The sequence below is a fragment of the Macaca thibetana genome, chromosome 9 (assembly GCF_024542745.1).
Source record: "Macaca thibetana thibetana isolate TM-01 chromosome 9, ASM2454274v1, whole genome shotgun sequence".
NCBI lineage: Eukaryota > Metazoa > Chordata > Mammalia > Primates > Cercopithecidae > Macaca > Macaca thibetana.
The window spans coordinates 91,261,884-91,279,994 of record NC_065586.1 but is presented as its reverse complement, the minus strand read 5'-3'; the positions used below and the strand labels follow the sequence as shown (position 1 = coordinate 91,279,994).

General features: G+C 45.1%; 1 protein-coding gene across 1 annotated transcript in view; it reads left to right on the top strand.

Moving 5' to 3' along the window:
• Positions 1-1,195: 1,195 nt before the first annotated feature.
• Positions 1,196-18,111, top strand: part of PDLIM1 (PDZ and LIM domain 1) — a 56,349-nt gene continuing 39,433 nt past the window's right edge. The window contains exon 1 of the mRNA XM_050802822.1: positions 1,196-1,708. Within this exon, the coding sequence (XP_050658779.1) occupies positions 1,613-1,708 (96 nt within the window). The 5' untranslated portion in view covers positions 1,196-1,612. The remainder of the gene's footprint in view (positions 1,709-18,111) is intronic.

Below are 18,111 nucleotides of genomic sequence, written 5' to 3'. Positions count from 1 at the left end.
AGAGCATTCTAGAGAGGATATCTTAAATGATGCTTAGAGATGACCTCAGAAAATCACATTTGCATGTTTTTTTATTTTTTATTTTTTTGAAATAGGGTCTCACTCTGTCACCCAGGCTGGAGTACAGTTGCACGACCACAGCTCACTGCAGCCTTGACCTCTCTGGCTCAAGCCATCCTCCCACCTCAGTCTCACGAGTAGCTGGGACAGGTGTGCGCCACCAAACCCGGCTAATTTTAATTTTTTAATTTTCTTGTAGAGACAGGGTCTTGCCATGTTGCTGGGGCTGGTCTAGAATTCCTGGGCTCAACTGATCCTCCTGCCTCAGCCTTCCAAAGTGCTGGGATTCCAGGCTGGAGCCACGTGTCCAGCCCCTAGAAAATGACATGTGAACACAGAGAGTGGTGGGGATGTCTGGTAGAAGAGCATTGCAGACAGGGTCCTGAGGCAAGGCCCTGAGTCAGGAGCAAGGAGCACAGCCTGGCAGAGTGGCGGGCAGGTGAGGAAAGGGCAGGAGGAGTTGGGGTCAGAGAGGGAGTTGGGGCCATTCTAGGTGTGGCCCTGTTGGCATTGTAAGGATCTGGGTTTTTACCCGTGGTGAGGTGGGGACACCATGGACAGCATAAGACATGATCTGGTCCGGCATGGAGAATGCACTCGACCGGGAGGGCATCAGGGAGCCTGCCTAGGAGGCTGATGGGAGGCTGGGAATCCAGGTCTCCGCACTCAGCTCTTTTTTTGCACTTAGCCCTTGGCCCGCCCCAAACTTGAGGTTTGAACTGTTGAGGTCAGAACCTACCCACGAACTCCATCCAGCCTGGAGGAAAGATTTCTAGGAAGGTCTTGAAGTTCAGTTATAACCTGTGTGATGGTCTCATTAGCATTATAAAAGTTCCAGGATGGGGTTCTGTAGCACTGGGACCTGGCAGTGGTCCAGATGCTGACGAGTGGTGTAGCCTCGGGCAAGTCTTCTCATCTACTGAGCAGACTCAGTTACTTCATCTGTAAAATGGGACTAAACGCCCGGGTTGCCTCAGCATCAAATGAGATCATTCGAAAGCACCTTTTAAACATCATTACCGATTACAAAAAGCAAATGGGAAGCCGGAGCTGACCTCAGAGGGCTGATTTGGCACAGCACTTCAAAAGTTCTCGTTTTACAAAGCACCAGGCGCGAGTTTGTCTCGCTGTTGGGACCTGCTTCCCTCTCACCTAGCACCCGCCCCGGGCCTGAGAGCCGCGGTGCGGCCGTGCGTACAGGAGGGAGGGAGGCGCTGTGGGGTCCCCGGCAGAGCTGCCGAGAACCCCGGCCCCGCATCTGACTCGCGTTCTCTTGGCGGGACTCTGGGCTGGGGCCCCTAGGCAGGCGCGCAGGGCGGGGAGCGGCTGCGGGCGGGAGGACGGGCGGGGCGGAGGGCGGCGGGCGGCTACGCGGCCTGGGCGGAGCCCACCCCGCCCTGGCCCTAGCGGTTGCCCTGCCCCCGCCAGCCCCAGGCTACCCGGGCCCGCGCCGCGCTTCTCTTTCTACGACAGCTGCCGGTGGAGCCCTGTAAGCCGTGCCGCGCGTCCTGCCCGTCTGTCCCCGCAGGTAGTCGCCCGCCACAGCCGCGCCATGACCACCCAGCAGATCGTCCTCCAGGGCCCGGGGCCGTGGGGCTTCCGCCTCGTGGGCGGCAAGGACTTCGAGCAGCCTCTCGCCATTTCCCGGGTAAGAGCAGCTGGGACGCGCGTGGAAGCGGGGCGCTCTAGGAGGGGATGTGCGGAGACTGGGGCCCCGCTGGCGCTGTCGGGGACGGAGTCGGGACCGCCGCGGGGCGCGTCCAGGTGCGCTGTTCGTTGAGCGCTCTCCTAGCGCCCGGGCCCCGCCGCTCCCCGCCGCACCTTCGCGGAGGCTGCGCTCCCGGGCTGGCCGACCAGCTGCGGGCGCGCTCCGTGTATGCCAGAAAAAAGAAGGCAGTTTTCGTTCCTTGGCCCCGGAAGCGCGGCGGGGCGGGTGTTAGTTCTTTGTCCACCAGCGAGGGGACCGGGGCGCTGGGAGATGGCACTTCTTCCCAAATCGCAGTGCAGCCGAACGCAACAGGAAAGACCTGGAAAGTGAGGTGGGGTGGGTGGGAAGTTTACTGGGGTGGGGGATAAGTGGGGTTAACCTAAAAAAAAACAACCGAAACACGCTCTTTGGACTTGATCCACGGCCGAGGCTCGCCCCTTGAATGCCTTTTGAAGAATGTGCTGGATTTGGGAAATAAACACAACAAACAAACTCAAGTAAACCCTCTTGTTCATTCTTCTCCCCTCTGCGGAACGTGGCCCCGCCGTCATTCTTCCTAGCATTCCCAGATTATCTCCTTCCCCTCCCCACACCAGCCCTTTTTTCTCAGGGCATGAGTAGATACTGGGATGGGGTTTCCACCTGGGGTGGGGTGGTGGTGCTTGAAATCTTAGAGGGGCCTCGGATCTTTAGAGGGACTTACGTTGTATCAGAGGCCACCAGAACCATTGCCCCCCTGATAAAGTGAAACCCCCAGGGAGACCCAGACTCAGTGTTCAGAGGTCTGGGCTTTGGCCATTTAATCTGGCCAAACACAGGTTGATGTCCCACTGAGAAATGTCACATTCAGTGCTTGGGCACCAAGAAGAGACTCAATAAGTTCCTCGAATGAGGAAAGGGAGAAAAAGAAGTCCCCTTTTTCTCCAACCATGGCCACTCCTTGCCTGTAGGCGGCACATTCCATTCTTGGGCCCTTCAGCTTGTCTCCCAGGCCTTCTAAACATCCTTCTTTTTGCTTGGGGTTGGGGGAAGGGTGGAGAAGGAAGGGAATGATCCTTATGGATCCTTTTGACTCAAGCCCCTGCCTCCAGCAGCTGAAGGAGTTTGGTGGGAGTTGCAGGAGAAGAATTGGTGGCCTCCTCTTGACTTGTCTGCCAGCCACAGTCCTACCCATGCTTCTTTCCGGGTTGGCCTGGCCCAGTGAGGAGATCTTCTCTGACTATCTCACCCCCCTAAAAGAGTAGGCAGGTCAGTTTTTGGGCCTTGTCTTCCACCTGTTTGCCTCGTGCCACAGAGATCTCTGATTATTCTCAAAGGTACACACTGACTTTCCAGCCACCAGCCTAATTCCTCAAGCGCAGGAACTGTGCGTTCCCCAAATTGCCCCCAGGCTTGGTGCAGACCTGTGCCTGGCCGGGCTGGGTAAATCCTTGCAGGCTTATTAATAAATGCTTGTCTAGGGAGGACATTGCCTCTGCACATTTCAACTCGCTTACCTCATAGTCCATTTGTCCCTGTTCTTTGTGTCTATAATTAACCTGTCAGCCCTCTCCACTTCTGAGATTTATATATGACATGAAACCCTTTTTTAAGTAGTGGAGGATGTATTGGCAATCTGTTAAAAGGGCAGTTACTGCCTTTCATTTTAGCTGCTTTTAAAAGTCTTAATGCATGAATGAATGATGGAATGGGGTGGAAAACACCACACTGTGAATTCATCAGTTTTTGCCTTCATATATTAATGAATTCATTTATTATTTATATTATTTATTGATGGCGTGTGCACGTGTTTAATGAGCAGGTATCATATTCCAGAAACCACACAAACTCTTCAGAAATGAGAGGGCACAGCTCCATTCTCAAGGTGTTCATGGTCTAGTGAGGGAAGCTAATCTTTATAATGCCCTTGGCAGGTGCTTTAATTGAAAAGTGAAAGTGACTCAGAAGAGGTAACCTTTTCATGATGACAGTAATTTACTTGTTTCTCTTCAGCTTCTTATTAACACATGGAAAAATTGTGAGCCTGTTCACCTCATGGGAATGGGAAAGTCATTGTTATAAAGGGACCCTGGGATGGCCATCGGAGATCTGGTGCTGGTCCAGTGTCTGCTTGCTTCAGCTGTACCTGGGGTGAATCTTCCACTGTCTGAGGCTACTTAAAAAAAAAAAAAAAAAAAAAAAAATCTCTGCAGTGTGGATAGCACCAGCCGCTGGCTGTGAGTTAAGGTATGTGACAGTGCTCCATAAATAGTGATAGTGAGGAAATGTGAGCATTGACAAAGAGCTGTACACACTTTCTGATTGGTAGGTATGCTACATTATTTATCATCCTGGGCAGTTTGCTGGTATGATTTTGTATATGATAGACTTTGAGCCTCCACACCAAAGCAAACCATAAAATTAGGCTTGGAGAGGAGTGCCTTTTATTTAAATGACCATGTTTGCTTTCTCTTGCATGAATTATTCTGGTATTGGCTCCAGTCTTTTGCTAAACTGCTAAAGCTTCTTAATATAATGCTAATCTTATGTACTTGAAATTTTTTTATTTTTTAACTTATTTTTTATTGTGGAATAAAAATATCATAAAATACAAATGCATAGCAAATGATTATAAAGCAAGCACCTGTATAGTCACTACCCAAGTCAAGAAATAGAGTATTGTAGCACCAAAAGTTCCCTAAATGTAACGCTATCCTGACCTATGGTAATCCTTGCTTTTCTTCTTAGTTTTACCACCTAAATGAGGTATCCCAAATACCATAGCTTAATTTTGCCTGTTTCTGAACAGACTCATACAGAACGTGTGTGTGTGTGTGTGTGTGTGTCTGTGAACAGCTTCTTTAGCTCCTTAATGTTTTCATCTAGTATCGTGATCAACTTAAAATTTCAATCTAGATTTCCAACTTTAAGTGGACATAGGCTAGCTTTCTTCTTTTACCCATACTCTTGTTTAGTGCTCTTGCCTTGTGTTCCCTGATGATCTGGCCACACATTTGCTACTGTACTCTGATATTTTTTTCTGTCAATTCCTGCTTCAAATCAACACTTGCCCATTTCCTTGAGGTGTTTTTTTTTTTAATTAAAAAAAATTTCCATGCCTATTTCTTATTCCCTCTAGTTACTTTCAAGGGAAGCCTTCAGAGAAATACTCAGGCCAACATTGCAACTCAGTTTATGTTGACTGTTTTTCTCTCCCAGCAACTGATAAAAGACAGGAAGGGGTGAGGCCAAGATCAAGGGATGCCCTTAGTTGGAGGAGTTGCTCATTTGTCTCTGGAGTCCTGGGGAACCCTTTGCTAAGAACTGAGCGGTTTTGTGGCACATGCAATGCTTATGCCTTTTCTCAAGTATCCCAAGGGGTGCTTAATAATGGATACTGTGGCCAGAGGGTTATTTCTGATTTTTAAGAGTGGTATTTCCGGATTCAGATAGATTTTACATCATGTCCTAAAGATAGAAAGAGAAGGGTTCGTCTGTCAAATTATGAAAAGCAAGAAATGTCCAAAAAGGCTCATTATGTTTTAATGGCCATTGTGCTGCATGCCCTTAGTCTGTGAAGTTGATACCTGGGAAATATTAGCGACTTCAGCTGCTCACAGTTGACTTAAGGAGAGAGGGGGAAGAGGACAAATCAAAGAGAATGCCTGAGCCTGTACTGCGTTATCACCCTCTGACCAGATACTCTCCCCTCCCCAAACTCCTGATGCCAACCTTGCTGGTTTGTTTGAGGAGGTAAGAGGGAAGAACAATGGCTTTAGGGTATTGCAGCCAGGCAGATGACTGAGAGGACAGTGTCGTCTAACCATCTGGGTCATATTCTCCTAGGCTGACCAGGACTGGGAAAAGCACCAAGGAATTGCTGTGTGCTGGGACCAGGATAGGAGTGGCACATTCTTAGGCCATGCCTTACTCTTGCTCCACAGAGGAGAGGAAAGCTAGCATTCTTTGCCTTTTGCAAATAGGAAAGCTCAGGTGCCCACAGGTTAGGTAATTTGTTTGAATTTACATAATTTTTCACTGGCCAACTTACTACTCAACTTCCTTGTAAAGGATAGAGTAGAGACTGGAGCAAAAGTGGTTGTGTTAGAAAACTAACTTTTAAAGGATTATTTTACTTGCAGTAGGTCTCAGAGGAAAGCCTGGGGGAAGCTTCCAGGACTTTAATTGGCGGCCTGGTACAATGTCCAAGGCAGGGACTCAAGCTGAGTTCTAGTCCTGAGCACCTCGGTGAGTGATCGTGGGAAAATCATATGTCTTCTCTTGGGTTCAGTTCCCTATAAAGATAAAATAATATTCCCTGTAAAGATAAAATAATAAACAAGCAAGCAAACCCAGAGGTTTTCATACCCTTTGAATATGACAGTGTACTTTTTTTTTTTTTTTTTTTGAGACAGGGTCTCACTCTGTCGCCCAGGCTAGAGTGCAGTGGTGTGATCTTGGCTCACTGCAACCTCCACCTCCCGGGTTCAAGCAATTCTTGTGCCTCAGCCTCCTGAGTAGCTGGGATCACAGGCATGGGCCACCACGCGTGGCTAATTTTTGTATTTTTAGTAGAGATGGGGTTTCGCCATGTTGACCAGGCTGGTCTCAAACTCCTGGCCTCAAGTTACCTGCCACCTTGGTCTCCCAAAGTGCTGGGATTACAGGCATGAACCAAGAGCCCACTTTTTTTTATTGTTAGAGTGTCCTAGTCTCTCATGGCATTAGTTGTACCTTCAATCATAAGTTGATTTAGAAAACACTATGAATTCAGGAGTGTTTCAGATGAATTTGTGTTCTGTTAATCACAGCAGCATCCATTTACATTTGAAAGATTTGTGTGAGAAATATTTATTTGATCTGCTTGCAATAATAACCATAGTTAAAACATATACAGGACTTTTAATATGCCAGGCACCATTCTAAGACCATAATATATTCAGTGATCTTCACATGTATTTTGTGAGGTAGGATTCAGATCCCCGTTTTACAGATGAGGGAACTGAGGCGTGGAGACATTAAGTACACAGCCTGCATCATATACCAGTGAGTGGTAGAGCTGGAGTTTGGCTGGGGAGTCCGGCTTCCAAGCCTGTAGTCTTAATCTCTATGCCATAGTAATATATTAATAGCAGCTAACATTTTTTGAGTGCCTGCTCTGTGCTAAGCATGCACTTACATTATCTTCTGTATTCCCTACAACCCATGACAGAGGGACACAGAAAACAAAGTTAGGCAATTGCAGAGCGGGGAAGTGAAGTCAGGCAGACTCACTTCCAGGCCAGCTTTAACCACTATGTTCTGCCTCCTAATAAGCCATGACTGTCAAGATTTCATTGCTAACGGTGTTAATCCAGCACACGGCTTTGAAAAGTGCTAAGGGTGGTGCAGGCTTCAACATGAGGGATGAGACACTCCTGGGCTCCACACCCTGGAGCCTCTCATGCCCCTGAGGTTGTCTGCGGTAGCTCTCCGGTTGCCTTAGAACCTCAGCTCAGAGCACCTCACAAAGCAGCACCTCCCTTCGCTGCCCCCCCTGAAAAGCTGGAAGTCATGGCCCCACCTGGGAGAATTTATAGTCCAGTCATGAGGTTCCATGCCCACTTGGACAGTGAAGAACAGAAGAGCAGAGGAGTGGAAGGATTGGCTAGAGAAAGACCGGTTTGTGGCGGGTAGGAGGGCATTTGGGAACGGTTCTTATGGTAGATGAAGATGACCAGGCAGGGAACAGTTCCACCTGCCGGTAGCCAAGCTAAGTCCAAAACCGAATATACCCATGAAACCTAAGACAAAAAAGGAATATTGTATGGCTGTTAGCACCCTGTGTGATTATGGATACTGTTGTTAGTCTCATCCTGGGTAAATCAGGCTGCTCATCCGTGGCTGAGTTCTGTGGTGTACTTTCCCATATGTAGTACACTGTCTCCTTGGTAGATGCCATAAATACTAAAAATGATTTTCTGAAGAACACAGTGGTCTTGTAGGAGGCCAGATTCCTGACTGAAGACTCAGGGACTACTTTTTACAGACATGACCATTCATATCAAATAACACAATAAGAACATAGATAGGACCTAGTTTGGATAAAGATATTGAAAATGCATACGGAGGCCAGGCACGGTGGCTCATGCCTGTAATCCCAGCACTTGGGGAGGCCAAGGTGGGCGAATCACCTGAGGTCAGGAGTTTGAAGCCAGCCTGGCCAACATGATGAAACCCCGTCTGTACTAAAAATTCAAAAATTAGCTGGGCGTGGTGGCAGGCACCTGTAGTCCCAGCTGCTCAAGAGGCTGAGGCAGGAGAATCGCTTGAACCCAGGAGGTGGAGGTTCCAGTGAGCTGAAATCATGCCACTGCACTCCAGCCTGGGCAACAAGAGCGAAACTCCATCTTAAAAAAAAAAAAAAAACAAACATACAGATAGATTAAATGTGGTTGATACAGCAAATAGTTTGCACTCATTTCTTTAAAAAAAAATATAAAAAATCCTTATGCTTCTGAAGCTGAACATACCCATACCATATAACCCAACAGTTCTCCTAGTTAAATACTCAATAGAAACTGGGTCCACATGAGTGCTAAAGGACAAGTTTGAGAATTTTCCAAGCAACACTTTTCATAATAGCCCCAAATTTGAAACGATTCACATGTCTAACAGCAATAGAATAGATAAGTAGTGGGTGTAATAATATAATATAAAACATCACAGCAATAAGAATGAAGAAATTACAACTATGCACAGTGACACGGAGGAGACACACACACACACACACACACATACACACACACATTGAGAGAAAAAGGCCATACCTAAGAGTAAAGAGTGAATACTGTGTGATTCCAGTTACATAAAATTAGACAGAATTAATCTACAGTGTTAGCAGTCAGGATCATGGCAGACCTTTGCTAGGAGGTCAGTGACAGAAAGCGGGCACAGGGAGATTTAGCAGTTCAGGTGATGTTCTGTTTCTTTATCTCATGCTGTTTCCTTGGGTGTGTTCTGTATGTGAGAATTCAATCAGCTGTATAGTTAGCATTTGTGCTGTATACATGTCATCCTTCAGTAAAGGTTACATAGAAGCCCGTGTAATTGTTTAAAAGATCGGACAATATAAACCTACAGAAAGCATAAGGTAAAAGGCTTTCCCAATCTTACTTTACAGAGGTAAACACAGTGAACAGCTGGCTGCAAACATTTCCAGACTTTTTCCATACACGTAGCATTTCTAAAACCAAATTACTGTATCGCAGTGAACTATTTGGACTTCATTGCTTTGTGCTTTCTGCCTTATTTTTACTGTAACAAATCAAGAATTAAAGATATCTTAATGTCAAGGGAAAAATACATTTTTGATATCTGCTAGATCTGGCTCAAACCTTATCTTGTCCATTTACTAGCTTGTATGTTCTTGGACAGGTTAACCCCTGAAAATTCAGTGTCCTCATTTGCAATGTAGGAATAATAGCTCTTGTCTTCAAAGGTTGTGGTGAGGATTAATATGATATATAGAGAGAGCCTAGTGGTACTATTAAACAAATATTAATGGTAGCTACTGTATATTGAGTGTTTATTACATGCCAGGCATTGTTCTGAACTCTTTACAAACGCAGTCTCATTTAACCCTTCCAACAACCTGATGAGGTTGATGTATTATGAATTTCATTTGACAAATGAAGATACTGAGTCAGAGAGAGTAATTCCCTCAAGGTTTAGTGAGTGTTTAGGCTTTGGGTTATGGGTGGTAGCTGTTGGAGCTATTTAAAAGCACATAGGGCTCATAGGAGCTTGTTTGGAAACTTTTGAGGAACTTGATGACTTCATGATGGAGTCTCGCTCTGTCGCCTGGGCTGGAGTGCAGTGGCATGATCTTGGCTCATTGCAACCTCCATCTCCTGGGTTCAAGTGATCCTTCCACCTCAGCCTCCCAAGTAGCTGGGATTACAAGCATGCGCCATCATACCTGACTAATTTTTGTGTTTTTAGTAGAGATGGAGTTTCACCATGTTGGTGAACAGGCCTTGAACTCCTGACTTCAAGTGATCCGCCCATCTTAGCCTCCCAAAGTGCTGGGATTACCGGCATGAGCCACCGCGCCTGGCCTCGATGACTTCTTAAGAATTTAGTCAGGGTATTCTATTTGGCTACCTGTTTTATTGTATTCCTATCTGAGAAATGGTTGTTGGTCTTTCAGACTGAGAGAGGAGCACATCTCTTTGAACTGTCACCCCTTAGCACTAATAACTTCTTTTTGCATCATGCACAGTGTGAAGCTGGATTAAGGCACAACTTATCTACAAGCACCTACCCTATTTTATTGCCTCACTTCCCTGAGAAAATGGTCATAGACTAACCAAGAACATTTTGAAACAGTCTTATGTTTTCAGGTCACCCTGTATAAGTGCATACAGCTTCTGCAGCTATAATGTGACTGTGAAGTCTGTGCCACAGCCTCGGCCTACAAACATACTGAGTCAGAAGATTCTGACTAAAGAGAGTTCAAATTCCACATCTAAATGGCATCCTACAGGGCTGGGTCCTGCTTTATCCCCAGTTTAGAAACTGTTAAATTTGTACCCAGATACCTCGACACAACTATTAAATCAGCGGAGATTATGCTTAAAGGCGTGTAGCATTGAGATTGAACTTGAATCTCACATTTCTCTATCCCAGTTGTATATTATTATTATTGATACTATCATTATTTAGGCTGTCTCTTTCACTTACTTGCAGGCTTGTCTTAGGCTTGTCTTTCACTTACTTACATATTTACAATATTTAAAACACAAGAACACACATAAGATTTAAAAAAAAATTGGAACATAGAAGAGGAAAGAGAGAGAAGTGCCAGGAACTTTGAATCAGTTGGTTCTGTAATTGCACACTACATTTAGCTGTGAGTTTTCTGGCCAAGGGAAAATAGGACCCACGTCGAGTTATTTAGAATCTTGTTTGGAGTTAATTATACTTCTACTGGATGGACGCAGTGGCTCATGCCTGTGAAACTAACACTTTGGAAGGCCGAGGTGTGAGGATTGCTTGAGGCCAGGAGTTCAAGACCACCCTGGCCAACACAGCGAGACCCCCATCTCTGTTTAATAAAAAAACAAAGCAAAATGACTTATATAATGCTCTATTTGCATAGCACTTTCAGGGGTGTTAACCAACATTACAGGGGCTGTATTTTTTTGTTTGAGACAGCCTCCTGCTCTGTCGCCCAAGCTGGAGTGTAGTGGTGCTCATAGCTAACTGCAGTCTCGACCTCCTCCCAGCTTAAGTGATCCTCCCACCTCAGTCTCCTCGAGTAGCTGTGACTGCATGCCTGGCTAATTTTTAATTTATTTAGAGACAGGGTCCCACTATGTTGCCCAGGCTAGTTTCAAGTTCCTGGGCTTAGGCAATCTTCCTGCTGTGGCCTCCCAAAGTGCTGGGATTACGGGCATGAGCCACCCCTGCCTGGCCTATTTTTTTTTTTTTTTTTAAGTCTGTTTTGGTAAGAGATAGATAAATACTGTTCTAATGGATACTCCTTTCAAGGACTTTCTATGTATTTTATAGGAGTATAAGTTCTGCCCCTGAAGGCGTTTCTGGAGGAGCTCAGATTTTAGGGTCTAATTACTTTTTGTCTACCTGTTGACTTTAACATTCACTCAGGGAGAGAGTTTAAGGGGAAAAGATAGTCATCATCTCCCTTAGTGTTTCCAAACCTGATGAGCATTAACATTTTCTGGGAAGCTTTAAAAATATATGGGTTCTTGGATTTCACTGTATAGGCTATCTTTGGTGGATCTGAGATGGGGTGTAGAGCTCTATCTATATTTTTAATCCCTGCCCCCATGGGATCTGAACACCAACCTGTTTGGAAACCATTGCCTCATCCTTGCAAATATCACAGTTGGCTGAGTGTTAGTGAGCGGGGTTGATTTCTGGCAGAGGTTTAGATGCCAACTCCAAGGGGCAAGGTTAACAATGTTCCATGAAGAGTCAGGAAATTGACCTGTAGACCTGTCCACAAATAAACCTTCTGAATAGACACGGCTTTTCCCTCAAGAAAAAGAAAAAAATAAAACAAAAACCTCTGCCTTAGAACCATTTAAACCATTTGACAAGTATTTGGTTAAAACCCCCACCTCTGTCAAAAAGGCAGCAGTACCATTTATCATCCAGGCTGGAGTACTTCTGAGAATGAAATGGGGTGGTCTTGATAGTTAAGCTGGGAAAATAGGTTGCTGTTTTGGGCAAATCAGGGTGTTTGGTAATCCTAGTCATAAAGTATTTCTACATATAATCCTGCTTTCCATAACTTTTAAACTGAGTCAGTGGTCACAAACTCATTTGTATCAAGGGGCTAGGAGGCAATCTAAGAGTTTTTTTTTAAATTTTTTTTTTTTTTTTGAGATGGAATCTCGCTCTGTTGCCCAGGCTAGAGTGCAGTGGGGTGATCTTGGCTCATTGTAACCTCTGCCTCCCAGGTTCAAGTGATTCTCCTGCCTCAGCCTCATGAGTAGCTGGGATTACAGGCACCTGCCACCACCCGGCTAATTTTTTGTATTTTTAGTAGAGATGGGGTTTTGCCATGTTGGCCAGGCTGGTCTTGAGCTCCTGACCTCTAGTGATCCACCCACCCTGGCCTCCCAAAGAGCTGGGATTACAGGTGTGAGCCACCATGCCTGGCCTAAAATTTGTTTTTTTTAAAAGAAAATTTACTAAAAAGGACTAATATGCTCATACTTACTCATTTTTGTTAAATTCTGTATGTTATATATGTAAAAGAACATTTTAAAAAATGCAACTTTTAAGAAGCTGGGGCCGGGCGCAGTGGCTCACGCCTGTAATCCTAGCACTTTGGGAGGCTGAGGCAGGTGGGTCACAGGTCAGGAGTTCAAGACCAGCCTGGCCAAGATGGTGAAACCCTGTCTCTACTAAAAATACAAAAATTAGCCGGGCATGGTGGCACTTGCCTATAATCCCAGCTACTCGGGAGGCTGAGATAGAGAATTGCTTGAATCTGGAAGGCGGAGGTTGCAGTGAGCCGAGATCACGCCACCGCACTCCAGCCTCCGTGACAGAGCGAGACTTTGTCTCAAAAAAAAAAAAAAAAAAAAAAAGCTGGCATTGGGTTTATGTTGCCTAGAATTGAAGCATATGGCCTGTTTGCAGCAGGAAGTTGCCTGGTAAATAATATTTTTCCTCATCTCTGAATCCCAGTGGGCCCCCAATGGGATCTCTGCTGTCTTGTCTTTGCCCACCAACACTGTTTCTTTGCTTATGAGAATTAAATAAGAATGTTGCTTGGCTTGTTTTAGAATCATATTTTCTTGCTGCATTCATTTCTGCTTTAGTAATTTTACAGAAGGCAACTTATAATCCCTAGTCCAAACCGTTTTTAGCACAGGGACAATGTTTTGCTCCCCTGAATAATCACAGTGAACTCTGACTCTGCCCAGTGTGTAGCATACAGAGCTCAGCATGTTGGTTGAATCAACAAATGATGATGGACCAGACCTCCAAAATGGTTTCCCCTAAAAACTAACATCCTTTAAGGCAGTGGAGAGGAAAAGCATTAGAGTTGAGGTTTGAATTGCCTCACCCAGCAAGCTCTACTCAATTATTTTTTCCTCATACTGTATTAGAAGAGTCAAGAAGGTAGTTATATGGTGGTATAAAGTATAATCATATGTATATATTAGAATGGGAAAAAATGTCTAGAAACTTATATACCATAATAAGTGAGTTTTGAGTAGGTGAGGTAGTCAGAAAATTAATAGCTGCAAGAATGATGATAAATGTTAACAGGTACTGGGTTTCTGTGGCTGGGGTAGTAGAGCATAGTAGAGCCTATGGCTAAATGGAGAGCATGTGTCTCATATAGAGGATCAGAGGCTCCTCATTTGGTGCTGATTGTTGCCATATGGGAATCTAGGCCCAGAATTGCCAGATTTTCTGATTTTTCAAAAGAAGCTGAGAATCTAGGGGTTTGAGTGAAATTTGCTGATATATGAATATTGGCATGTAATTTAAATGTAAGAAAAAAACAAGACTGCGGGCTGCGTCCATTTCATGGGCCTCTAGGTTTCAATCTTGAGCCAGTGAGTTAAAGGAACCCCATCTAGCTGTCAGTAGAACATGTGATTTTTAAGTAGGACTGCCTTCTGAAAGACCCACTAGGGAAAGCCAGCCACAGAATGGCTGACCTAGAGGCCGAACGGGTGATCCCTTGAATGGGTTTGCTGCTTTGAGCCGCTGTTAGAGAGCATCTGTCATATGCAGTCAGCTTAATCTCAGCAGAGCTAAGGCTCAGTGGTTGTTTCTTGGCAGTTAACTGGGCAGTCAATGTCAGATGCTATATTTCAACTTCTTTGTTGGTCTCCTAGTCTGTGTTTACATCTCCAGCCTCATCCCCGTCCTCTCCCTTCACTTGCTACATTTCTTTCTTTTCTTTCTTTCTTTTCTTTCTTTCTTGAGACTTGGCATGCTCTTTCCTTTTGCTTTTTTCCTTTTGTGGCTTTACACAGTTTTAAGCAGCACCTGCTCCAGGGAGTGTTCCGTGATTCCACCTTTAGGCTCCTACTGCCTTGTTGGTTCTAGCACAACACTCATCAGCTGTTGTACATGCTTGTCTCCCCCAGGAGATTGTGAGCTTCTTGATGGGAGGCACCACCCTTTTCACAGCTGCATTCCAGTGCCTTGTGTGGTTCCTGGAATCTACAAACAATAGCTTACATTTCTGGAGCCCTGACAGTGGGGGCTCTGCCTACATTGCCTCATGTAATCCTTGCAACAGGCTTCTGATGTCAAAGCTATTCTTTTCATCCTTGGTGCATCCTTGTTTATACAGAGATAAAATATCCTGCCCAAGGACACTTAGCTCACAAGCGAGGCAGGACTTGAACCCTGACCATCTGACTCCAGAAACCACATCTTAATGAACAAGTTACACTGTCTTTCAGAATGTGCATAAGGATGTCTGATAAGTGAATGAACAGAGAGAGAAGGAGGGAACAGGGGATGGATGAAGTGGAAACATGCCATTATCATGGAGGAGGAGAGTTATCTTTTTATTTGTCATGGGTATGCATCCAGTTCTGTATGATAGTAGTGTCATTTAGGTATGCAGTTATTTAAATGTAAGTTGAAGAAAGTGGGAGAGCTACATCGTCATCCTATTTTATTTACACCAGTTAGAAGTGCAATTAAACTTCAAAAGCCTTCTTATGTGCTCAGGACTGGCAGCAGTGGACAGGTCTTAAAGATGCATTATGAACTTGGAGTAGAGAACGTGTTGGCCTCTAAACAAGCAGTATCTACCTGGGGGTGCTGGTGGGGACAAAAAGTGAGGGACACAAGAATGAATTGAGCAGAAAATGGTAGATTGTTCATTAGTGGAAATTGTGCCTAAACCCATTTGCTCTTTTTTTTTTTTAGACAGTCTTACTCTGTCTCCCAGGCTGGAGTGCAGTGGTGCGATCTTGGTTCACGGCAACTTCCGCCTCCCGGGTTCAAGCAATTCTCCTGTCTCAGCTCCCTGCGTAATTGGGATTACAGGTGGTGTGCATCACCACAGCTGGCTAATTTTTGTATTTTTAGTAGAGACGGGGTTTCACCATGTTGGCCAGGCTGGTCTTGAACTCCTGAGCTCATGTGATCTGCCTGCCATCTGGCCATCTGACCTCCCAAAAGTGCTTGGCCTCCCAAAGTGCTAGGATTACAGGCCTGAGCCACCATTCCTGTCCCCATTTATTGTTATGCAGCAAGAGTTGTGTGATCTAGTTGTATGGTCTCTGGCGAAGAAGGCTGGCAATGAATGGCATGTTCATTGAACAAATGGGGGTGAGTATACAATTTTTTTTTTTTTTTGAGACGGAGTCTCGCTGTGTCTCCCAGGCTGGAGTGCAGTGGCGTGATCTCGGCTCACTGCAAGCTCCGCCTCCTGGGTTCACGCCATTCTCACGCCTCAGCCTCCCAAGTAGCTGAGACTACAGGCGCCCGCCACGACGCCCGGCTAGTTTTTTGTATTTTTAGTAGAGACGGGGTTTCACCATGTTAGCCAGGATAGTCTCGATCTCCTGACCTCGTGATCCACCCGCCTTGGCCTCCCAAAGTGCTGGGATTACAGGCTTGAGCCACCGCGCCCGGCTTTTTTTCTTTTTCTGAGACAAAGTCTCACTCTATCACCCAGGCTGGAGTTCAGTGACACAGTCTCAGCTCGCTGCAGCCTCTACCTCCTGGGCACAAGCCATCCTCCCACCTCAGCCTCCTGAGTAGCTGGGACTACCGGCATGTGCCACCACTCCCTCAAAATTTTTTTGTATTTTGTAGCGACAGCGTTTTGCCGTGTCGCCCAGGCTGGTCTCGAACTCCTGAGCTCAAGGCGAGCCACTTACCTTGGTCTTCCACAGTGCTGGGATTATAGTCATGAGCCACCATGTCTGGCCCAGAAGTTTTTTTTTTTTTTAAGAAATTGAAGCTGACTCCATTAGGAGCTGGTTCTGATGAACTTGATGGTCAGAAGGAAATTAGAACAGATAATGTGGCCTAGTTGGTTAAGTGGGTAGACTCTGGAGCCTGCTGTGGCCTGCCGCTCACCAGCTGTGCAACCTCAGGCAAACTGCTTAACCCCTGTTCCTCCATTTCCTCTTCTGTAATGATGCAGATAACATTGCCTGTCTGGTAGCATCACGTGAATATTGGTGAGTTAACCCTTGCTAAAGACTTTGTCATGCTTGGTACCTAAACGCTCATTAACTGATGGCTGTCATTATGATTATGATTGTGATTAATAGTGTTTGGCAAGGATTGGAATCCACCATTCAAGACAGGAACTATCCAGTGTTAGAGGCACAGGCCTTCTGTCTCGTAACCTTTGTCACTCTGTGTTAGGATTTGTTAATTTTATAATGGGTGGGGTTACTGGGCCCCAGATCAGTACAGGGTGGGGGAGTGACTGTCCCGTGGTGGGGAGGCACTCAGCCAGCAGCAGGACTTTGTGACACTCCAGGTCCTATGTAGAAGGCCACTGCAGATGAGTCTCCTGGACTTTTTTTTTTTTTTTTGGCTTTGACAGTTGAGTTTGGAGCCTCTGCTTGTGGCGGTGTGCTAAAGCAAAAAGGAATGGAATTTGCAATGAGAGAGCCTTTCAAGTTCAGACTTAGCTTTTAGCTGTGTGAACTTGAACCCCTCATAATCTCTCTGAATCTCAATTTTCTCAATGGTAAAGTTTATCTAATATGTTGGTGGTGAGGTAATCATATTATTATCTCAAATAGGAGATTGTATATGAAAGGGCTTTGGAAAGGCAAATCCCATAATTTGTTTAAATCCACTTTTTCCTCCAAAAAAGATATCTCATAAAAGAATGTGAACTTAATCTGTATGTGTAATTTCTTTCAAGTCCTATCTGATGTTGCTTGTGACTTTCTGAGATTTCCTTTGGCATCTTACCAGTTTGGCTTTAAAAAAAAAAGCAACAAAGAAATTAGACTGAAAGATAGGATGACCAGACCTCAATTACTCAGGCTTGGGGCTCCTAAGACTGGTTCTAGCTTGTCCAGGACCTGTTGGGATATACTTAGCAGAAATGTCTCTCCCACAAAACAGTTGGAACCAAATGCTGGACATTCTGGACTTCTCAGCAGTTCAGTGTAAAAAAGTGAAAGGAACCTTTTTTTTCATCTTCTCAACCTCTCCAGTTCCAATCTCATTATTTGAGTTTTGTGAGTGGTCATGCTTCAGGATAGCAATGTAGAGGGAAATGATTATTTGATTTTTGAAATAAAAATATTTTTGATGTTTTTGAAATAACTCGTTTTAAAGATAAAAAGAAGCAGCCTGATTACATATTTAACAACACTAGGTGTTTTAGAGCCAGTTGTTTATTATACAGATATTTATTGAGCACCTACTATGTTCCAGTTATTGGGTGCTGAGGATACTGTAACTGCCCAATGGCTTCTTGCCCATTGCCCAGATAGAGCTGATTTATCAAGACAGAGGATTTGCGATACAGAAAGTTTAATACACATAGAGCTGACTAAATGGAAGACTTGAGTTTTATTATTACTCAAATCAGCCTCCACGAAAGTTGAAGGCTAGGAGTTCGGCAGGCAGGGGGCTAGGGAACGTCAATGCTGATTGGTTGGGCATGCCATCACCGGGGTATGGAAAATGGTGTGTTGAGTTTGCATGTTGGTGGGGGGCATCTGGTAGTCAGAAATGCACAAGCCTGAAAGGACATCGTGAAAGGCCAGTCTTAGGTTCTACAATAGGGGTGTTATTTACAGGAGTAACTGGGGAAGTTGCAAATATTGTGAGCTCTGGAATAATGGCTGGTAATCATTTAACTATACCTACATCTTAGCAGAATTCAG